General features: G+C 51.2%; 1 protein-coding gene across 1 annotated transcript in view; it reads right to left on the reverse strand.

Annotated features, from left to right (window-relative positions):
* LOC144758843 (uncharacterized) overlaps positions 1-11,920 on the reverse strand; it is a 54,690-nt gene extending 42,770 nt beyond the window's left edge. The window contains exon 1 of the mRNA XM_078646452.1: positions 10,822-11,920. Coding sequence (XP_078502578.1) covers positions 10,822-11,920 — 1,099 coding nt within the window. The remainder of the gene's footprint in view (positions 1-10,821) is intronic.
* Positions 11,921-19,774: the final 7,854 nt, after the last annotated feature.

Genomic DNA, 19,774 nt, shown 5'->3' on the forward strand with positions numbered 1-19,774 from the left:
GGCTACACCACGGCCGTAAATGAAAGACAAAAAGAGAGAGGCAGAGACTGTGGCATTGAAAGAGGCAGACACCATCAGTGGAAGAGAGAGAGTGGAAAAGCAGAAAAGAAGCAGACACAGGCGCAGTGAAAAAGACAGAATCTGGGGCACAGAGAGAGGCAGAGACAAGGTATGGAAAGATAGAGATGAAAAGTTAGTGAAAATGATAGAGGCAGACAGCAGAAAAGACCAACAGAGACAGAGAAAGAAAGAAAGCTGCCATGGAAAACAAAGTCGAGTCTGAGAGGTTTGCACTGCTTCCGCAGTCTGTAATGGCAGACCTGCTAGCATCGGATTTGTTTGGTCACTCAGGGTGCGACAAACAGAGCTTCAGGCCCTAATGATCCCTTTAATTGCCCTGCCCTGGGTTTCACAGGTACCACATACCAAGAACTTATAAGCAGGTTAAAGTCCTTGCCAAAAGGGGTTACAAATTCACACCCACTAGCTCATGGGTCTGGTTAGCAGGTCTCTGTGCACTTTTAGTTAAAACCATCAGCATTGGGAAAAAAGTGTGTGGGCGCGGGGGTGACCATACAAAAAGGGCACTGTCCTACATCATCCTTTACCCATAAAAGATGAAATGACAACACGTGCTGGAGCAAAAATCTTCTCAAAATTGGATATGGCCTCAGGGTATCATCAAGTGCTATTGAGAAAGGGGTCAAGACAGATGAGGACATTTGCGGCTCTTGATGGAGTATATCAGTTTTACACAATGCCATTTGGTCTCGCCTTTGCAGCAGCCATATTCCAAAGAAGGATGGCAGAGGAGGTGAATAGTCTCTCTGAAGTTTTGGTTTTCCAAAATAATGCTTTGATTTTCGGCAATGATTTAGTATTAAATCTGTTTATTGACATAAAATGACAGACACAAGCAATTGTCCGTGCAATACATGACCATGACAGTAATGTGGCTCTAGGTAGCGCAAACAGAGGGCTGACAGTAGCGCGAAAAAGGCACAATATCGCTGCGGGCTTGCTGCCACGGTTGAAAGTTCTGTCCGGAGGAGCACGTGAGTATCCAAACATAAAAACAACAACCAAACCCCCTTCCCCGAGCCCCGCCGCCCCCCAAACTACCCACCCACCACCCCTGTTCCAGGTCCAATATCCTCCTGCTTTTGCCGTATCATCTAACTGGATGTTTCCGAGTCTTCACCCTGCGATAGTCTCAATAGGCGTAGATATCTAGGACAAGTCACTTACCTAAACTCCGTGGCCAACAGAGCTAAGAAGGGCTGCCACAAGTCTGGGTATTTGTCCCCTTCCCCCTTTGCAATCAGGGACAGCTTCTCCATTCCCAAAACGTTCCAGAGACGATATAACCAGCCCTGAAAGGTGGGAATGTGTGTGGTGCGCCAATGGGCTAGGATGTTCTGCAGCGCGGAGCCCAGGGCTATGGCCATCAGTCGACCCCGGCGGGCACGCTGCGGGTAAGTAATGGGATTAGGCAAGCCCAGCAACACATAGGCAGGGAACCTTGGGAGTGTCGTGTCAAAGTGTGAGTCCACCTCGTCTAAGACTAGCTTCCAATATTCCTGCAGGTGAGTACAATCCCATAGCAGGTGAACCAATGAACCCCTCTCACCACACCCACGCCAACAGGACACATCTCGCGTACGATCAATCTCATTCAGCCTCTCCGGGGTGTAGTACCAGTACGTGCCGATTTTAGTGAGGGTGTCAGTCAAGCCCATGTGGTAGGCAGAGTGTCGAGCCCGGTAACAGATGCCCTCCCACTCTTTATTGCTGAGCGTGCGTCCCAGGTCTCTCTCCCACCTCGCCCTCCCCGAGTTGTAGACGTGTGTGTATCTGCCTAACAACATGCGGTATAGATCAGATAGGAGCTTCCGATCCGTTTTCCGTCGTGATCAACCAGTATTCGTACGCGCTGAGTCTGCGGTCCCCCCCTCCTCTAATCTGCCCATGGAGCGCCCAGTGCCGCACCTGGAGATACCGGAGCCGCTCCTCCTCGGGCATGTCATATTCTCGCCGGAAGGCATCAAAGGGGATGACTCCCTCCGCTGTGTACAAGTGGAATAGTACCCTACATCCCGCCGGGCCCCACCGGGCAAAGGCTGTTGTATCTTGGCCAGGACAGAAATCCGGGTTGTTCAGTATGGGCGTCAGTGGCGATGGGAAGGATGTCAGCTCATGCGTATTGCTCACGAGATCCCACACTTCCAGTGGGGTCCTCGTGATATACGAGGCGTAAAGATTAGGGGGTCGGTGCTGCCTTCGCAGGAAGGGAACTTCTTGAAGCGTGCGGCCCGCAACTGCCTGGTCCTGAAAGAGCCAGTGCTTCTCAGACTTCCACCTGCTCCATTCCACTAATGTTCGTAGTCGCGCCGCTTGATAATATAACAACAAATCTGGTAGCCCCAGTCCCCCACTCTCAGAAGGCAGCATTGCCAATCGAAGTTTCATCCTCGGCCGCCTTCTGTTCCATATGAACTGCGCTAATTCGGATTGGTCTGGCGAATCCAGCCCTCCGGGGGTTTCATAGGGATGGCGCGAAACATGTAAAGGACCTGCGGCAGGATCGTCATTTTAATAGCCGCCACTTTGCCCAGCCAGGATAGCAGGAGATGTTTCCATCTACCCAGCTCTAACCGGACCGTCTGCCGGAGCCGAGCATAGTTGAGACGGACCGTGCCCTGTAAAGTGGCCGCCAGCTGAATCCCTAGATAAGGAATAGCCTCCGAGGCCCAAGGAAAAGGAAAGAGTCCCTGCAGGTAGGCGCGGGTGGGCGCTGCTAACGAGAGGTCTAGCGCCACTGATTTGCTCATATTAACCTTAAAGCCTGCCACCCCTGCAAAAGCGTCGAGAATGTCGACACAAGCCGGCAGAGATTCTTTGGGGGAAGATCGGGACAAAAGAACATTGTCGGCATATAAACTCATGCTCATATGCTCCGATTGTAATCCCGCAGACTGTGTGGGTGAGTCTCACGGCCTGCGCCAGTGGCTCCATGTAGAGGGCAAAGAGCAGGGGCGACAACGGGCACCCCTGTCTCGTACCCCGTTCGATGGGAAAGCGGGGTGAGGAGCAGCCATTGACGTGCACCGTCGCCGAGAGCCCCGAGTAACAATTCAATATCCAAGTACGGAATCTGTCCCCCATCCCGGCCCTAACCAGGACTTGCTCCAGGTACGGCCAGTGGACCCGGTCGAACGCTTTCTCCGCGTCGATCGCGAGCATCATATATTCCCCCTTCGTTTGTGTGGCCTTCTCTATTAAGTGCAGCGCCCTCTTGGTATTGTCCACAGTTTGCCGCTCCGGGATGAATCCAGCTTGGTCCGGATCAATCAGCCCTGGCATAAGCGGGGCAAGCCTCGCCTCCAGAATGCTCGTATACAATTTCAGGTCTACGTTAAGTAGCGAAATGGGCCGATATGCTTCGCACTTTGAGTGGTCTTTCCCTGGTTTGGGGATAACGGAGATGGTATCGTCTAGTAAGTCCCTCGGAATCGAGCCCGGCTCTGAGAAAGAGTTTATTTATTAATAAAATTTTTAGAGCGCGAACAATGGCCCATGGGCGTCTCGGTGCTAGAATTTCTGCAGAATTTAACCGGTGAAGGGAAGAGTGGATCTACTGATTAAAAAGCCAGGTCTTGAGTTGTTTACGGAAGTTGAAGAGAGTAGTAAGCAAAGGAGCTACCTGTGCGCAGAACGTCTTATAAAAGATGGCTGTGAAGCCGGGCCCAATGTGTTGCCGGCGAGGTGTCGGAGATGCTGTGGTGCAAGTAATCCTTGATCGTTCCTACTATTTTCTCAACTATGTCTTTGCGGTGTATCAACGTGTCGCGTAGTCTCCAGCAGCGCGTGGGTCGCGTCACCGGAGGGAAAAGGAGCATCGCAGAAATCAGGGCATGGTCGGAGAGTGACGCGACACCTATGTCAACAGTGGATGTCAAGGCCTGAAGGGAGGTGGAAGCTAAAAAGTAATCCAATCTCGCGTAAGTGCGATGTGCGTTCGAGAAGTATGAGTATGCTCTAGTACCCGGGTGAAAACTGCGCCATAGATCCACCATACCCAACTCCCCCAGCCTAGCCAACCCCCCACTGGAGAGGGTTCCCGCCTGTGTGGTGCGCTGCGCAGATCTGTCTAACGTGTTATCTAGTACTAGGTTAAGATCCCCGCCTATTAGGATATGTCTGTCTGTGGAGGCCGCCACTTCGCTTAGCGCTAGATGAAATAACTTCTCCTGCCCCTCATTGGGGGCATAGACCGAGCAAATCGTAAATTCAGACCCCCCCCCCAAAGAAAAACGGTAGGATAGCAGCCTCCCCTTTATCTCCGCTCGCTTCTGTAGTACCCGCCCTCTAAATCGCTGCGATACTAATATCGCGACCCCAGCTGTTTTACTCGAGGTTGACCTGCTTATTGAGCCCCCTGACATTCAGGGAGAGAATTCGCAGTTCAGTGGGGGGCATGACTCATCCCTACCCTTGACCGCTCCATACTCCTGAAACACACTATGGATGCTGCACTGCCTCTCTTGGGTTGCCCACTTTCAGGCCTGTATCGTAACCCATTGTGCCCTGCTACATTACTCTGGAAACTTGCATCATCATCCCTCAATGGACACTCTAGGACCTGGAACCCCTCCCACCCCTCCCTACAAACCCCTTCCTCGCCCCGTCTCCCAGCCTCCACCCTGAATTTACACACCCACCCAAACCTGTACCTAGAACCCCCGTCCCTCTTCCCACAACCAACCTGTCCCCCCTCCCCTTTCCCCTACCCCCTGCCCTCAGTCCTCCCGTCCCCAACCCCCACTCCCACTGAACCACAAACTTGAACACGAAGAAATAGAAAACTAGACAATTGTGCATCATCTCTCACAGATGATTGGTCGAAAGGTATTGCGGGGTATATCAAGTCTAATCCTTCCTCCTTCCTCCCCACCGCCGACCCCTCAAAGGGACACAGTAGACCCCAGACGCTCCAGGCTCTGAATGAATATTCAACCCGGCTGCTGAGAGGTTAAGTCCGCTGCTGCTGCTTCCACTGCCGCCCTCTGACCGTCTTCGATCTCCGTCTTCGGGGGTTTCTTGACTCGGCGCCGTCCCCGTTGTTGACGCCATTGAGATGATGATTCTCCTGTGCCGCCAGGGCGCGCCGTCTGCTCTTCCTCCTCCTTCGGCAGGTCGATGCCCAGCACCTGACAAGCCTCTTTCAGAGCGCGGAGTTGGTAAAGTTTATTGTTCAATTTGAACACAATCCAGAAAGGGTGGCCCCAACTATAAGGTATGGCTTGTTGCTGAAGATAGCTCGTGACCGGCTTGAAGCATCGGCGCTTCTGCAAAGTGAGCGCCGATAAGTCCTGAAAGAGGGTCGGCGAGTGGCCACGAAAGGAGATGGGATGCATCTGCCTCGCCTTTTGGAGAATATCTTCTTTAGTGCGGAAGATGTCTGTGGGCCTGACCCTGTGCGCCCTGTCTATCGTGAGCGCTGCCTCCCCCGGGCGGCCCAGGATATGGTTGAAAAGCTCCCTGGTAAATTTAAAAAGGTCCTTGTCTTCGTCTGACCGTGCCACTCCCCGAATTCGTATGTTATGTCGCCGGGAGCGGTTTTCAAGGTCCTCAAGGTGCGATTGTAGGTCCACCTGTTGGTCATGTAGTCTTATAATCTCCTGTTGTAGCGTCTCTGTTTCGACATCGCGGCTGTCTTGTTTTGTTTCGAGCTCCGCCACCCGTTTCCCAATGCCGTCCATATCCTTCTGCACAGCGCGGATCTCATCCGAAAATTCTTTTTTGAGGGTGTGAATGCCCTCCCTCAATGACGTAAAGAGGGACTCAAGAAAGGCCTTCGTGATGGGTTCCAAGCCTGCCTCCTCCGAGTCGCCCGTCGCGCTCCAGTGGTCGATGTATCCTTAGCTGTAGGGGACGACTGGGCCTTGGCGAACATCTCCTTTACAGTCTTGTCCTTGCGAACCCTCGACCCCGACATCATGGCTGCCCCGTCGCGGAGATCTTCTAATCAGCGATCGGCCGTATGGGCACCCCGTTACCGGTGGACTTGTAAATATGCTGCGTCGGTAGCCAACCTGTGCACCGTTGGCCGTCGCTTACTGCCCTCAGAAGTGGCTCCAGCCGAAATCTTTCCCTCGGGCCACGTGGCGAAGCCACCGCGCCCGGACACCTCCTGGCTCTGCCCGCTCAGGGCACGGTCCGTGTCTCCACCGCTTCCCGCCAAGGCCCACTCTTCGCACCACACCTGGGTTCGTTCCGGCAAAGTTGCTCGTGTGTACCGTCGTTGCTCACTTCCCCACCCCACTGCCACCATCCCAGGCCTCCTACTGCGCCAGTCACTTCCTAGTCGGGGGCCCGCAGCCCCACCTGATGTTTTATATCCTCAGCAATTGCGCAGGCCCCTGCGTGCGGGTGCCGCGGTCCTCTCCACACCACTAGGGCCAGAGGTCGATGTCTGCAGTCCTCTCTGAGCGGTCACCCGGCAGTCCCGCAGTAGCAATCAGGCGTGTTCCCTGCCTGTCGCCTCACGCAGAGCCTGTGCGCGGGCCGTGCCCGCTGTTTCCGCCCCAGACCTCGCCTGAATTATCCCCAAGCCTCGGGCTCCCAGTCCAGATGCTACTTCACAGACCCCCAAGGCGGTACCGAGCCCCGGCCGCACCGCAAGCCACACAGCCTCTGTTCCAGGCCCCTGTGATCGAAAAGGGGCCTCCGCGCTCGGCCACCGTCCCCCTCTCCTCACCTCTCCGCTCCTGTGGGCCCAGCGACAGTCTCTCGCCACCTCGTCCGGGCGGCTACACGGCAGTTCCGCAGCAGCAATCAGGCATTGGTTCAGCCGATGCCTCACGCAGATGTATGCGCGGGCCGGACCTGTCAAGCCCGCACCAGACCTCGCGTTGGGCGGCCCCAAACCCCGAGCCCCCGGCTCGGCCGCTACCACTCCGGTCCTCCGCTCCTCCCTCAAGGCGGGTCGTGGCTGCAGGCCGCGCCGCGGGCCTCGCGGCTACGATTCTAGTATTTGCACCGTCCACTCGGGGTCAGCCCCCTCTGACCTCCCGGGCCACAGGGGATGCCAGGCTGGCTATTGGGGTCGCTGAAAAGGGGCTCCGTGAGGCCAGAGCCCGTGCTGTGGACGGCCGACGGCGGAAGCTCGGAAGGACGCGTCCGCTCACGCCGCCATCTTGGCCACGCCCCCTCGGCAATGATTTAGATAAGCATATGGGTACACTTAGAATATCTTGAGAGCCTTCCTGAAAAGAGGTTTGAGATTTAAAAAAAAGAGAGATAAATGTATGATTGGTTAAATATTTTGGGCATGTGGTTTCAGCTAAAGAGATTTTAATATGGCCTAGCCTGTTGATAGTCACTGAAATACCTGTGACCAACAACTTGAGTTTATGGAAATTGTGGGAGGGATGGGCGGAAATGGAAGCAAGGAGGCTTTAGGAGTTTATCAATTGTTCCGGTTTATTTGTAGTTTGTAGAGAAAATCAAGAGTTCTTGTTGAGCTGCTGTCCTGGTGGGTGGTCAGAGAGTCTCTTCTGGTGTGTTCCTGTTTCCTGGGGATTTCTGATATCCCCTTCGGCTGTCCATCTCCCAGATGGCTTGAAAGGAAAAGAACACCACGTTGTGCATGAAGATGGGGTTAGCGCCTATTTAACGTGGCCCAGAGCTTAACGGTCTCTCCCCCCCCTTTCAGTGTAGGTAATTCAAGCCGAGTCACTCAGGAGTTATAGGAAGAGAATCACCAGAGACGAGTATTAGCCCAAGACATCGGTAAACGGTGAAAGAAAAATAAAGGCAGACACCAAGGAAGTATCCTCATGAAAGAAAAGACAATATGTGGCTTACTTTGGTGCAGTACAACTACCCCTTGACTTCCTCTCTGTACCTCAATATGCTCTCCCAATCTAGCTTGGTGCCCTCACTTGGCCCGGTTTACTCACCCTCCTTGCCGCAGCTCTCCTGAGCTGACGCAGCCTTTTCGCACCTCCTGGGGGAGGTGGAGATCCACCAATTCTCGCTCCACTCCTCTCCTTCGTCTGGGTTATCATTGCCGTTGTCGTCCTGTTTTCTCAACGTCTCTTCCCTCTTCTCTCCTCTGGCATCCTGCTGGCACAACTCGATGCACACTCCGGCCTCCTCCTTATCGGGTCTCTCCGGTTCTTCTGTCTCCGCCTTTTCTTTTCTTGTCGGCCTTCCTACTTGGTCCTTCTCCGTAAAGCCACCTCCTTCTTCATGCAAGGAGAAGGTCGGGAGCAACAGGTGAACACTTGCCGTTCCCTGGCTTTCCGTGGTATCTCCAGTTTCCAGGACCGGTAACGGGGGTTCAGGACCCTACTCTCGGGGTCCTCCTCACAGGAATGTATGAGTTTTATTCAAAATATACTGAAAATGTTGCGGTGATTGCTGAACCACTTCACAACCTTTTCAAAAAGAAAAGGATTTGGGGACAGGAAGGTGCATTTGCAGAGATTAGGGGAAAATACTAAATGCAGCACTTCTGAGTACATTTCTACCAAGCAATGAGTGCTGTATCACTGAAGATACTTGTAGCATTGGCATTGGTGCTGTAGTGACTCAAGGCGAAGGAAATGAGGAATGTGCAATGGCATCACACACACTGCGACCACGTGAACGTAAATACTCGACCATTGAGCGTGGGATGTAGGACTGAGCGTGGGCAACTGAAAAGTTTAAGTCATCCTTGTGTGGGACCAAGTTCAGAATATGAACTGATATTAAACCTTTTTTGAATGATAATAATGTGAACACCAGCAGGCTACTGCCAGGTTCGTGAGGTTACGTTCAAAACTTTTGAAACATAATTTTGAGGTCGAACACACTGCAGGAGAGAGGAACAAAAATACTGATTGCTTGCCCCGACTGCCCTGAGGGCAGGAAGATGTGGAACATAAGAACAAAAAGAATGACTGTGAAGATGTGGAATGTATTGCAGCAAGTATTTGTTGGCCGGGTAAAGAGTGTGTGTTTGGGCAAAAGTCGAGAAAGACATTGGATGAAGATTCTATTTTAGTGAAAGAGATTCCTTTCATGAGGAAAGAATGGCCAAAAGAAAAACGATTTGTTGTGTGAATGGTAGTCCGATAGCCAAGTTCATACTGTCAGAGGTAAGCCTTGGAGGACATTTAGGTGTGATATCCAACAACAAACAACTGACAATGCAATACTGGTAGCCTGCCATAGACAGGGATGTGGAAAAATTCATTAGAGAGAGTTACCAGTTGTTTGCAAAATGATAAAAGACTGATATACACAGTTCTGCTTATGACAGAAGAGGGTTTTCCTGACAGTAAAGGACAATGAATGTAATGAATTTTTTAGGTCTGTTTTAGATGCTTCCTTTGCATCAGAAATTTGCCATCGTGCTTGTGGACTACGTGTCAAATTGGTTGCAAGTACGATTTGTACATGGCAGAGAGGGTTTTCTGGGTGAATTGGTTTTGGATAATGGTGTACAATTTGTCTTGAGGGATATGAAGTAGTATTTGGATGGAACTGGTATCAAGCATAAATGTGCTAGTCGTCATCACCAACAGAGTAATGGCCAAGCAGAGAGGAGGAACAGATTGGTCAATCAGCGTTTTTTTTCGGGGCGGGTATCAAAGTGGGAGATGCTGTCAGGGCTATGCTTACAGCTTATCGCAACACACTGTACAGCACCATTTTGTGCCGAAAGGCAGAAACTTGCATGATTTGGTCCTCGTAATGTGCACTGAATTGTCTAAAGAGGGGCTAAGACATAATAGCTATCTAAAGAAGGAAGAAAGATCACCATTTACTTCACCCACCCTCCAGCAGAGTTTCTTTTATCGCTGATATTACCGATTTGGAGGGAGGAAACAGTGAGGAAATGAAAAGCCTTATAATGGGGCCCATATTATATAAAATAAACATAATAAAATATATCACCCAATCCTGTATACTGTAATTCAACTAACCCAGCTTGATATTCAGACCACCTTGTACTGTGCACATAACCTTACATACCACACTTAATCTTGAAACTCCCTTGACCTTGTACAATGTTGCACATGATATAGTATGTTATAATACAGCCAGCCCTCTCTGACCTGCAGGCCTCCCAGTTCTATGTACATGTACCTACACACCACAGAAATAGACCACTTCTTATCGAAGGCTCTGGGGTGCCGCGGACCTTACCCTACCCATTCCACCGCTACAGACCTGACTTACAGATCACTTGTCCTCTTCACACTGCCTTCCTCTCCTCCTAAGCGGCAGACCCTGACTGACCCAGAAATCCTCCTACAATCTGTGCACTCAAACATCACATAGACCCAGACCCATCTCTAAAATGCTTCAGTCTGCACTTGCAACAAAAAAGGACAATGTTACTCTCAGTGAATAACACCTCACTTTCCTCTCACACTTAAGGGATGGTGAGTATCGCGGTGCTTGGATTGAAATCACAGATTCTGCTACATAATTCCTCAGAGGTCCTGAGCCCGGAATGGGGCGTCTCATGCACAGACCAGAATTCAGGTCATTTTTCTTGTGCAGAGTCCCAATTCTTAGCCCATCACTGACCGGGAAGGAGAAACTCCTTTGTGAAAATAAAAGAGATACTATGTACATAGCCGCTTCTGGTGTACTCAAGGCCCCCACAAAGATGCCACTCCACACAACTCAGATTTGGCCCCCTGCAGGTCTTACTAAAAATCTGGAAAGATCCACTTTGGAGATATTTTATGCTACATTCCTTGAAAACTGTACAAGTTACTCGACATTCTGCATATTCATTCAGTACGAAACAAATACCTGGGATGGCTTTGAGCAGCAATCCATCTGCGTCTGTATTTCCTCGATCCAGTGGGTCTCTAGCGATAGCTCCATCAGTATCAGCAGCATTCTGTGGCAGGAATGATGAGGCTCCAAATGGGCCCTGCGCATCAGCACATGTTGGTTGTAGGTCAGAGTTCTCATATCGGTCCTCAGGATGCAGTGGTTCTTGCTTGTAGTTCTGATTGTAGTCCTCAGGACTCGGTGGTTCTAGCTTATAGCCGCGCTGTGGGCTGAGTGCCTCAAGGTGCATAGGTTCGTTCTTGCAGTTCTGATGTGGTTCATGTGCATCAGAGAGCACCTGCAGACATGTGTTGAGCTGCAGACTCTGGTCCTCTTGAAATGCTGGGTGTCTGCAGAGGTTTTGCCGTTGACCCTCACCATCAAACCACAACAACTCTTGCTTTAGGAGTTCACTTGGTTCCTCCCCATCTGGGAGCACTGGTTGAGGGCACCTGGAGACAGTACCGTCCTGCCGTGGTCCAGGGCCAGCCGGAGACTGAGGTTGGGGGCACTGGCTCTGCTTTGGTTCATGCCCATGAGGAGACAGAGGTTGGGGGCACTGGCTCTGGTTTGGTTCATGCCCATGAGGAGATAGAGGTTGGGGGCACTGGCTCTGCTTTGGTTCATGCCCATGAGGAGACAGAGGTTGGGGGCACTGGCTCTGGTTTGGTTCATGCCCATGAGGAGACAGAGGTTGGGGGCACTGGCTCTGCTTTGGTTCATGCCCATGAGGAGACAGAGGTTGGGGGCACTGGCTCTGCTTTGGTTCATGCCCATGAGGAGATGTAGGTTGAAGACACTGATTCGGCTGTGGATCACGACCAGGTGAAGATGTAGATTGAAGGCATTGGTTCACCTCCTTGGCCCTGGCTGAAAGAGTGATCGGAGGGGACCTGCTGAGAGGACACTCTCTAACCACCACCGGACTGACCCTCTCCAAAGACAATGCCCCATTTTCAAGGTGATCTAGACCCTTTGCTATCCAGATTTGCTCCATGAGCCCAGCGACTCTTGACGGCACGTCCTCTAGGGTATTCTGCAACTTATCCAGTTTGGCTTCCAACTGATCCAACATAGATAAAAGGATCATGTTAGGCAGGTCCCCCGATAGCGGTTCCATTTCACAGTCCCTCTGAGCATCAGTTTGGGATCTTGAAGAAGGCACATTATGGATAGGAGAAAATGGGAGTGTAGATCTTACGGGTTCAGGTGAACACTGCACTTCTCCTTTTTGTCTTGGAACCTGCCTTTTCTCCATTCTGGAATTCTGATGTTCACGTCCTCAAGTGTCTGTGAAGGGAAGAAAATAGAAAAGACAACATATTATCACAGGACAATTAGGTCTAAATACTCCTTCCTGTCTCACCACATGTTGTTTAAGCTTTAAATAAAAATTATTCAGTCCAGCTAATGGCTCAAAATAACTAAATTGTCTCAAGAGATGCAGAGGATCTACCCTGCTCAAGGTCAGGCTGTCCACAAGGACATCAGGAGTTACCCTGCTACACATCTAAACCCCGCTCAGAGCTGCCCTTACGTGATATGGTGAGATTTCATGCAGGTCTGCTCTGCCCTGCCAGAGAGAATTCCCTATCCAGAGCTGATCTGTTAAGCTTCAAAATTTATCAATATGACCTCATCAAACCTAACCCTATAATTTAATGGACTTATTATGTTTTTGTAATTCTTTATTTTTTTTTAAATTAAAATTTGGCAAGCATTACCATAATAGATATTCTCTATGAAATTGAGCATTGAGGAATAATCCCAGTCCCAGATAAAAATAAATAAAAATTTGCTGGTCAGAAGCTACCTAGGCCACGTAATCTCTGCTGATGGGGTCTGCCCCAAGGATGAATCAATTAAAGCCACACAGGAAATACCTAGACCCATAAAGAAAGAAGAGACACACACATTTTTGGTGAGAAACATTCTATTCTTAGTTTGTACCTAATTTACTTGTGCCATGTGATCCCTGCTGAGGAAGGGTGCAGACTACGTGTGGAGTAGGGAGTATGAGAAGAATTTGCAGATGTTAAGAAGAGTCTTGTGAATACTCACAGTCTGCATAGTTTTGCCCCATTGCGTTGTTACGGATGCCGGAGACAAGGGCCCAGGAGTGGAACTGAAACAGCGGCATGATCGGAAAGAAAGTCATGATTGCCTTTGCATCTAGGGCTTTGCCGGAGGCTGAATGTAGACATTCCACTACTGAGAAGGAGGCATTGGCCATGTTTTGGGTTCTCAAAATAAACATTCTTGTGGACTGTAGGAAACTGTAAGAAGAGGATGTTCGACCAGTCCAAACTGGACCCAATCCATGCTGCTGCTACAAGGCGCCTGCTTTCTAGTGTCAAATAAGAGGCAATCTCTTTCTGGCGTTTAATATGATACATGCACAATGACACGACTCACAGACCTTGCCAGACCGAGAAAGCACTGTTGATCTTTACTTTCAAGCTCTACACATTTTGAGCAAAGAGTGGAAGAGTGCCCATCTCCAAAGGCTAGTAGGCATCAAGCCATTAGTCATTATGACAATTAATAAGCAGAACTTTTGTCTTCTCAGCGTTTCACTTTAGTTTATTGCAACCCAGCCTCTGCTATAGACAATTCATGAAAGGGGGTGGTAATGGACAGAGTATCTGAATTAAGCAGAACACTCATACCCAGTCAAAAGATCAGGGCTTGATCCATCACCGTTTTTTAGCTCACTGCACCATCCCAGTTCAGAACCTGGCTACATGCAAATTAGTCTGACCCTGGCCCAGTGCATCATGGGAACAGGGCAGACCAAACTACCAAGCCAATTCTTTACTGGAAAGGAAACAAGCTTCCGGGGACCGGTTTCTGGCATTGCAGCCGTCTTTGGCCCGGCTTGCTTGAATCCTGATGGTGCAGTGAGCAAGGGACTCACATCTGAGTATACCCTACCACACTTATGGTGGCCAAAACGATTCATGAAAGGGGGTGCTATAGACAGGCATTGTTTGGTGGAATGTGAAGTGAGGGGAGAGTTAACTGTCTAAACACAGCAAGATCTGGGTGTCGTCAGAACACATAAATGCTCTAACACCTTTCTCAAGTAAAGCTTCAGCAAGCTCACCTCCTCTCTACACCCCTGGACTCACCTCCCCTCCCCCCTGGACTCACCTCCCCTCTACACCCCTGGACTCACCTCCTCTCTACACCCCTGGACTCACCTCCTCTCTCCCCCTGGACTCACCTGACCTCACACCATCATCAGGGAGTGCAGGGGGCAGGTGTACTGGACTCCCCTCCCCTCTGCACCCCTGGATTCACCTCCTCTCTACATCCCTGGACTCACCTCCCCTCCCCCCCCTGGACTCACCTCCCCTCTACACCCCTGGACTCACCTCCTCTCTACACCCCTTGACTCACCTCCTCTCTACACCCCTGGACTCACCTCCCCTCTACACCCCTGGAGTCACCTCCTCTCTACACCCCTGGACTCACCGCCTCTCTACACCCTGGACTCACCTCCCCTCTCACCCCTGGACTCATCTCCCCCCCTGGACTCACCTCCCCTCTACACCCCTGGACTCACCTCCTCTCTACACCCCTAGACTCACCTCCCCTCTCACCCCTGGACTCACCTTCCCCCCCTGGACTCACCTCCCCTCTAAACCCCTGGAGTCACGTCCCCTCTATAGTTAAACATGCAAGTACATTTTTTAAGTGGTGGATATGTTAGTCAGTTATTTGGATTTGGAAGGATAGAGGAGGAAAAAAGGTTTGTGTTTAGATAGCGCTCGTTACCCCTAATGGGGTGTTGAAGCACGCTACTCCGGAAGCCCATAAAGGACTAGTGGTGAATTGATATGGTGAAATGTGAAAGTAATCTGAGTGGTGGATATTAGTCAGTTATTTGGAGTGAGGGGAAGAAAGGTTTGCATTCATATAGCACTTGTTACCCCTGATGGGTTTAACGCATTGGAGTCTGAACCATAACTGAACTTTTAACTGTGACCCTGGGGACTCACATTGATACTAGACAAGGTGTGTCTTGGTTGTACATCACTTCACAATTCACGCGAGTGTGGGTGTGGTCTTTGGTCCTCCGCCAATGGTTAGCATTGTGCTGCTCTGATGTTAGCGCGCTCATTTGTCACCGGACTGTCTGGCCACTGTGATAGGCACACGCCACGTCCTCATCATGGTCGGCGCACGTCCAAGCCAGAAAAAAGAGCACACAAGCTTAAGAGCAGCCCAAAAATGTGCCCCCCGACGGGCATGGGTTTTCCCCGCACAACTGGAAAAAATGTCGCCCAATCTGGCAACACTATCTGTAACTCTTGAATAGATTCATTTCCGGGTGACCAGAGGCAGCTACGCGCGGAGGATGTTTAAAGCCTCTTTGTTTTCTGAAAGTAACATTACACCGACACAGTCCTTCTTCGGGGTCAATCGCGGCAGAGTCAGTACCAGCAGCGGAAGCCGGAGGGAGCATTCGTCTCAGGACAACATTACCCCGCTCCCTCCTTCTCACAATGTCTGCTTCCGGGTCAGCGGTGGCAGAGTCTCCTCTAGTACCGGATCCTGCTGAGCTCCTCAGGCCTGCAGGTAGAACAGTGTCCTGGTCAGCGGGGGTAGAGTCATCACCAGCAGTGGAGCCCAGCCTCGCCCCCTCTCTTCCTGTGAGCCCTGGCTGCAGGCACCTTCACTTTCAGCCTCTCACAACCATCTGCAACCTAAGGAGTGTGAATGCAGCCTGGGGTGTACTGACCTCACACCATCATCAGGGGGTGCAGGGGGAAGGTGTACTGACCTCACACCATCATCAGGGGTGCAGGTGTACTGACCTCACACCATCATCAGGGGGTGCAGGTGTACTGACCTCACACCATCATCAGAGGGTGCAGGGGGCAGGGTTACTTAAACTTGCAGAACATAAAGGCAAAACTGCACATGAAAAGCTCTTTTAATAGACAAATAATAAAAATATATATATTTTTTTTTTTTTTATTTATTTATTTTTTTTTTTTCAAAACCTTTATTGCACTTAGCATAACACACAGCGGATCGCCTACAACCCCACGGGCCGGCCGCTATATCGTGTAAGTTAGACATGATTCAAATTTGCAATGTAGAAAAGAAAGCAACATTGTTGTCAAGTGTCCAGTAGAACATATTACACATTAAAAGTGCATTCGATACAGCTTTATCAACGTTAGAAGTGGTTTTGGTGGCATTTTGTCTTTTTATGAAAAACAACAAACTACAAACCGAAAACAGTAGGAATGATAGTGCGGTCTGACTTAGGTCAATGCAATTTCTCTCGGGAGATGTATATTCCCTCCCCCAGTTTCAGTGTGCTAATTCCCCAGTTCTCCCCCCATCTCCGTCCACCCTCCTCCCCATTCAGCACGTCGAAAGAGGGGACGCATGCAATAGCCCCGTTCGCTCTCCTGCCCATCCACTGCAACCCAGGTCATCCCCCCTCTTCCTCATCTCCAGAGTCCTCTGGTTCGTCCTCATCTAAAGGATCACAAATGTCCCCCCTGTAACCATTCCATTTCAGCCACACTTTGTTCCATTTCCTCGGGCAGGCTCGACTGGAGTACACCGCCCTCTCAGTCACCATCACCGCATCCATGTGTAGACACCATTGGGATTTGGACGGGAGGTCCGCCACCCCCCATCGCTGTGCTATGTCTCGCTTTGCCATCATCAATCCCACCGTGACCCAGATTTGTTCATACCTAGACAGGTCCGTGGGTTCCCAAATGTTAAGTAAGCACCTCCGCGGGTCGGGCAGCAGGGACCGATTCAAAGTTTGGGAGATCGTACGTAGTATTTGTTTCCAGTATTCCTGTATCCTGGGACATTCCCATATAGTGTGGAAAAAGGTGCCCTCCTCCCCACACCCACGGAGGCAGTATTGATGTGGCGCCCTATGTATGCGGTGTAGCATGTACCTCGTGTAGTATACTCTGTGCAGCACCTTGAATTGTACCAGGCGCATACGCGCTGAGATGCCCACCTCTTTGGGGGAGCCCAGTGCTGCATTCCACTCATGTTCATCCATGTCCCCTACGTCCTCTTCCCATTTACCTTTGAGTTGGAGTGTTGGATCCGGGGAGTTATTAAGCAATTTACGGTACGTGAGCGACGTCGCCCTCTCCAACATGTATTCAGTGAGGAGGCGATCCTCCAGAGGCGAGGAGTCGGGCAGAGATGCGTCGGGGGGTAGGGCCGCGAGCAACGCATGTCGTATTTGAATGTATCTATAAAGCTCCCTTTCACCCAAGCCATACAATTCTTTTAAGCGGGTGAAGGGTATCACAGCATTCCTCTCCCATAAGTCACCCACCGTGGAGATGCCTATCGCGTCCCAGTGTTCAAAGCCCTTAGTGTTCCTCATATTACCTAGTGCCCGCGATTCCCATAGCGGAGTCAACCTGGTGAGCCTCCCCTTCCAACCCAATGCCGCCGTCGCCGTGTGCCACAATTGAACGGTTAATTTAGTGGGGCCCACTAAAGCCCGTACCTTACGACGGTCGTATAACGGACCCAGCATGGTATCTATGCCCAACTGATCCCTATCCAACTGGAAGGCAGGTTCGGTATGCGGGGCGTGAATCCATTGGTTTATTGGTTTCAGGTGTACAGCCCAATAGTACAACTTGAGATTTGGCAGCGCAATACCTCCATCATACCAATCCCTATGTAGCTTTGATTGTGCCACGCGTGCAGGGAGGTTACCCCACAGAAGGGTCGATACTAGAGCAGCGACTTTCTGGAAGAATCGCGGTGCCACGGGATAGGGTGTATTTTCGAGGACGTACAAGAAACGCGGCAGTGCCATCATCTTATAGAGCGCTGCCCTGCCCAAGAGTGTCAGTGGCAGGTCAGACCAGAATCTGACATCTCGTTTCAGCCTGTCTAGGTGGGGTTTCAAGTTTTTATCGACAAATTCAACCGGATCCCTGGTGACGTGGATCCCTAGGTATTTAAAGGAAGAACCCGCCCGCTTCAGCGGGCACGTGTCGGACAGAATCGGGGCCGGGCCTCGCAAAACGTACAGCTCCGATTTGGTCCAATTCAGCGCATAGCCAGAAACGCTGCCATACGCATCGCAGATATTTAGCAACGCCGGCACCCCATCCACAGGGTCTGTCAGGTAAAGCAGCATATCATCTGCGTACAGTGACAGACGGTCTTCCCATCCCCCCCTCCACCTTATGCCCTTGAGAAGCGGTGTGGTTCTCAGAAGGGTCGCAAGAGGTTCCAAAGAGATTGCAAACAGCAGGGGCGAAAGAGGGCACCCCTGTCGTGTGCCCCTTCCCAACGGAAATGTACGTGAGATATGGCCGTTAGCAACCACCTGCGCCACTGGGTCGGTGTACAGTAGTTTGACCCATGCAATGAAGCGAGGGCCGAACCCCAGACGGCTCAATGTTTCAAACAGGTATTCCCACTCCACCAGATCAAAAGCCATTTTGGCGTCCAGGGCCAAAATCACTGCTGGAGTGTCGATATCGTCCGCCCTAGCCAAGATCCCGTGTAACCGCCGTAGATTTAAAGAGGTGTTTCTATGTGGCATAAACCCGGACTGGTCCGGATGTATAATTGACGACAGATGGGGCAGGAGCCTTTGTGCCAGGAGTTTAGCCAAAATCTTCGCTTCGGCGTTAAGTAAGGAAATAGGCCGATAGGAGGAACATTCATCCGGCGGTTTGCCGGGTTTGGGGATGGCCACGATGGTCGCCGCCCGTTGGTCCGGCGGGAGGAGACCCCCTTCCAGACAATCCGCATACATCCCCAACAGATGCACACTGAGGGCCTCAGGCATTGCTTGGTACCATTCAATGGGTATGCCATTTGGGCCCATTGCCTTTCCCGGATGTAGAGCCTTAATTGCCATCTGGACTTCATCGACAGTAATGTCTGCCTCCAGCTCAACTGAGGCCTCCTGTGACAACGTCTGGACCTCTATCGGAGCCAAGAGGGCCCTGGCCCTTTCAGCGGTAACCATACATTCCGGGGTGTATACTCGCTCAAAATGGGTCGCCAGCAACTCTGTAATTTGTCGCGGATCTGTGTGTATCACCCCTCTCACATCTTTCAGACTTTGGATTCCCCTAAAGCTGCCCTCTCGCCTATCAAGCCACGCCAGCATTTTTCCAGCTTTGTCTCCTACCTCATAAATTCTATTACGAGTGTCGGCTAAGTGACCCTTCACCAGCTGACGCAAGTGATCAGCATATAATTGTTGCTGGAGGGTGAGGGCGTGAAGGCCGGCGGGAGAGGGGTTAGTCTCATGGGCTTCGGTTTGGGCCAGCAGCGCCACCTCCAGCTCATCCAGTTCCCGCGACAGCTGCCTTCTATGCCCCGTGATGGAGTTGATTGCTTGCCCCCTTAGAACCGTTTTGTAGGCTTCCCAGAGTACTGCCGGGGAGCGCACCGAATGTATGTTTTCAAGGAAATACTGCTTCGTCGTATTTGTAAGAGCCTTACGGACCTGTGGGACCTTGAGGTATGTAGCACTAATGGGGTAAATGCGTTTTCGTGCACTAGCCTGTGAGGAGAGTGACAACGTGAGTGGTGAGTGGTCGGAAATCCCCCTCGGGTGAATCCCCATTGCATCAACATAGCGGAGGCCCTCCCCCAGTGATAGGAAGTAGTCAATGCGCGACAGACTGCCATGCACCGTAGAGTGGAAAGTGTATTGTTGCGCGCTGGGGTGTAAGTGCCTCCAGATGTCAGTCAAGCCCATGGACGCCGCGAAGCGTCGGAAGTAGGATTCCCCCCCCTGTGATGCAGGCGCGGGGTGTTTGTCCAATTGTGCGTCCATGACAGCATTAAAATCTCCCCCTAGAATGATCTCACCTTCAGGGAGGGTCAACAGGAATTCCCCCAGTTTCGGGAGGTGGACCGACTGCAAAGCTGGTGGAATATATACAGA

Source organism: Lissotriton helveticus, chromosome 1_1 (genome assembly GCF_964261635.1).
Source record: "Lissotriton helveticus chromosome 1_1, aLisHel1.1, whole genome shotgun sequence".
Lineage (NCBI taxonomy): Eukaryota > Metazoa > Chordata > Amphibia > Caudata > Salamandridae > Lissotriton > Lissotriton helveticus.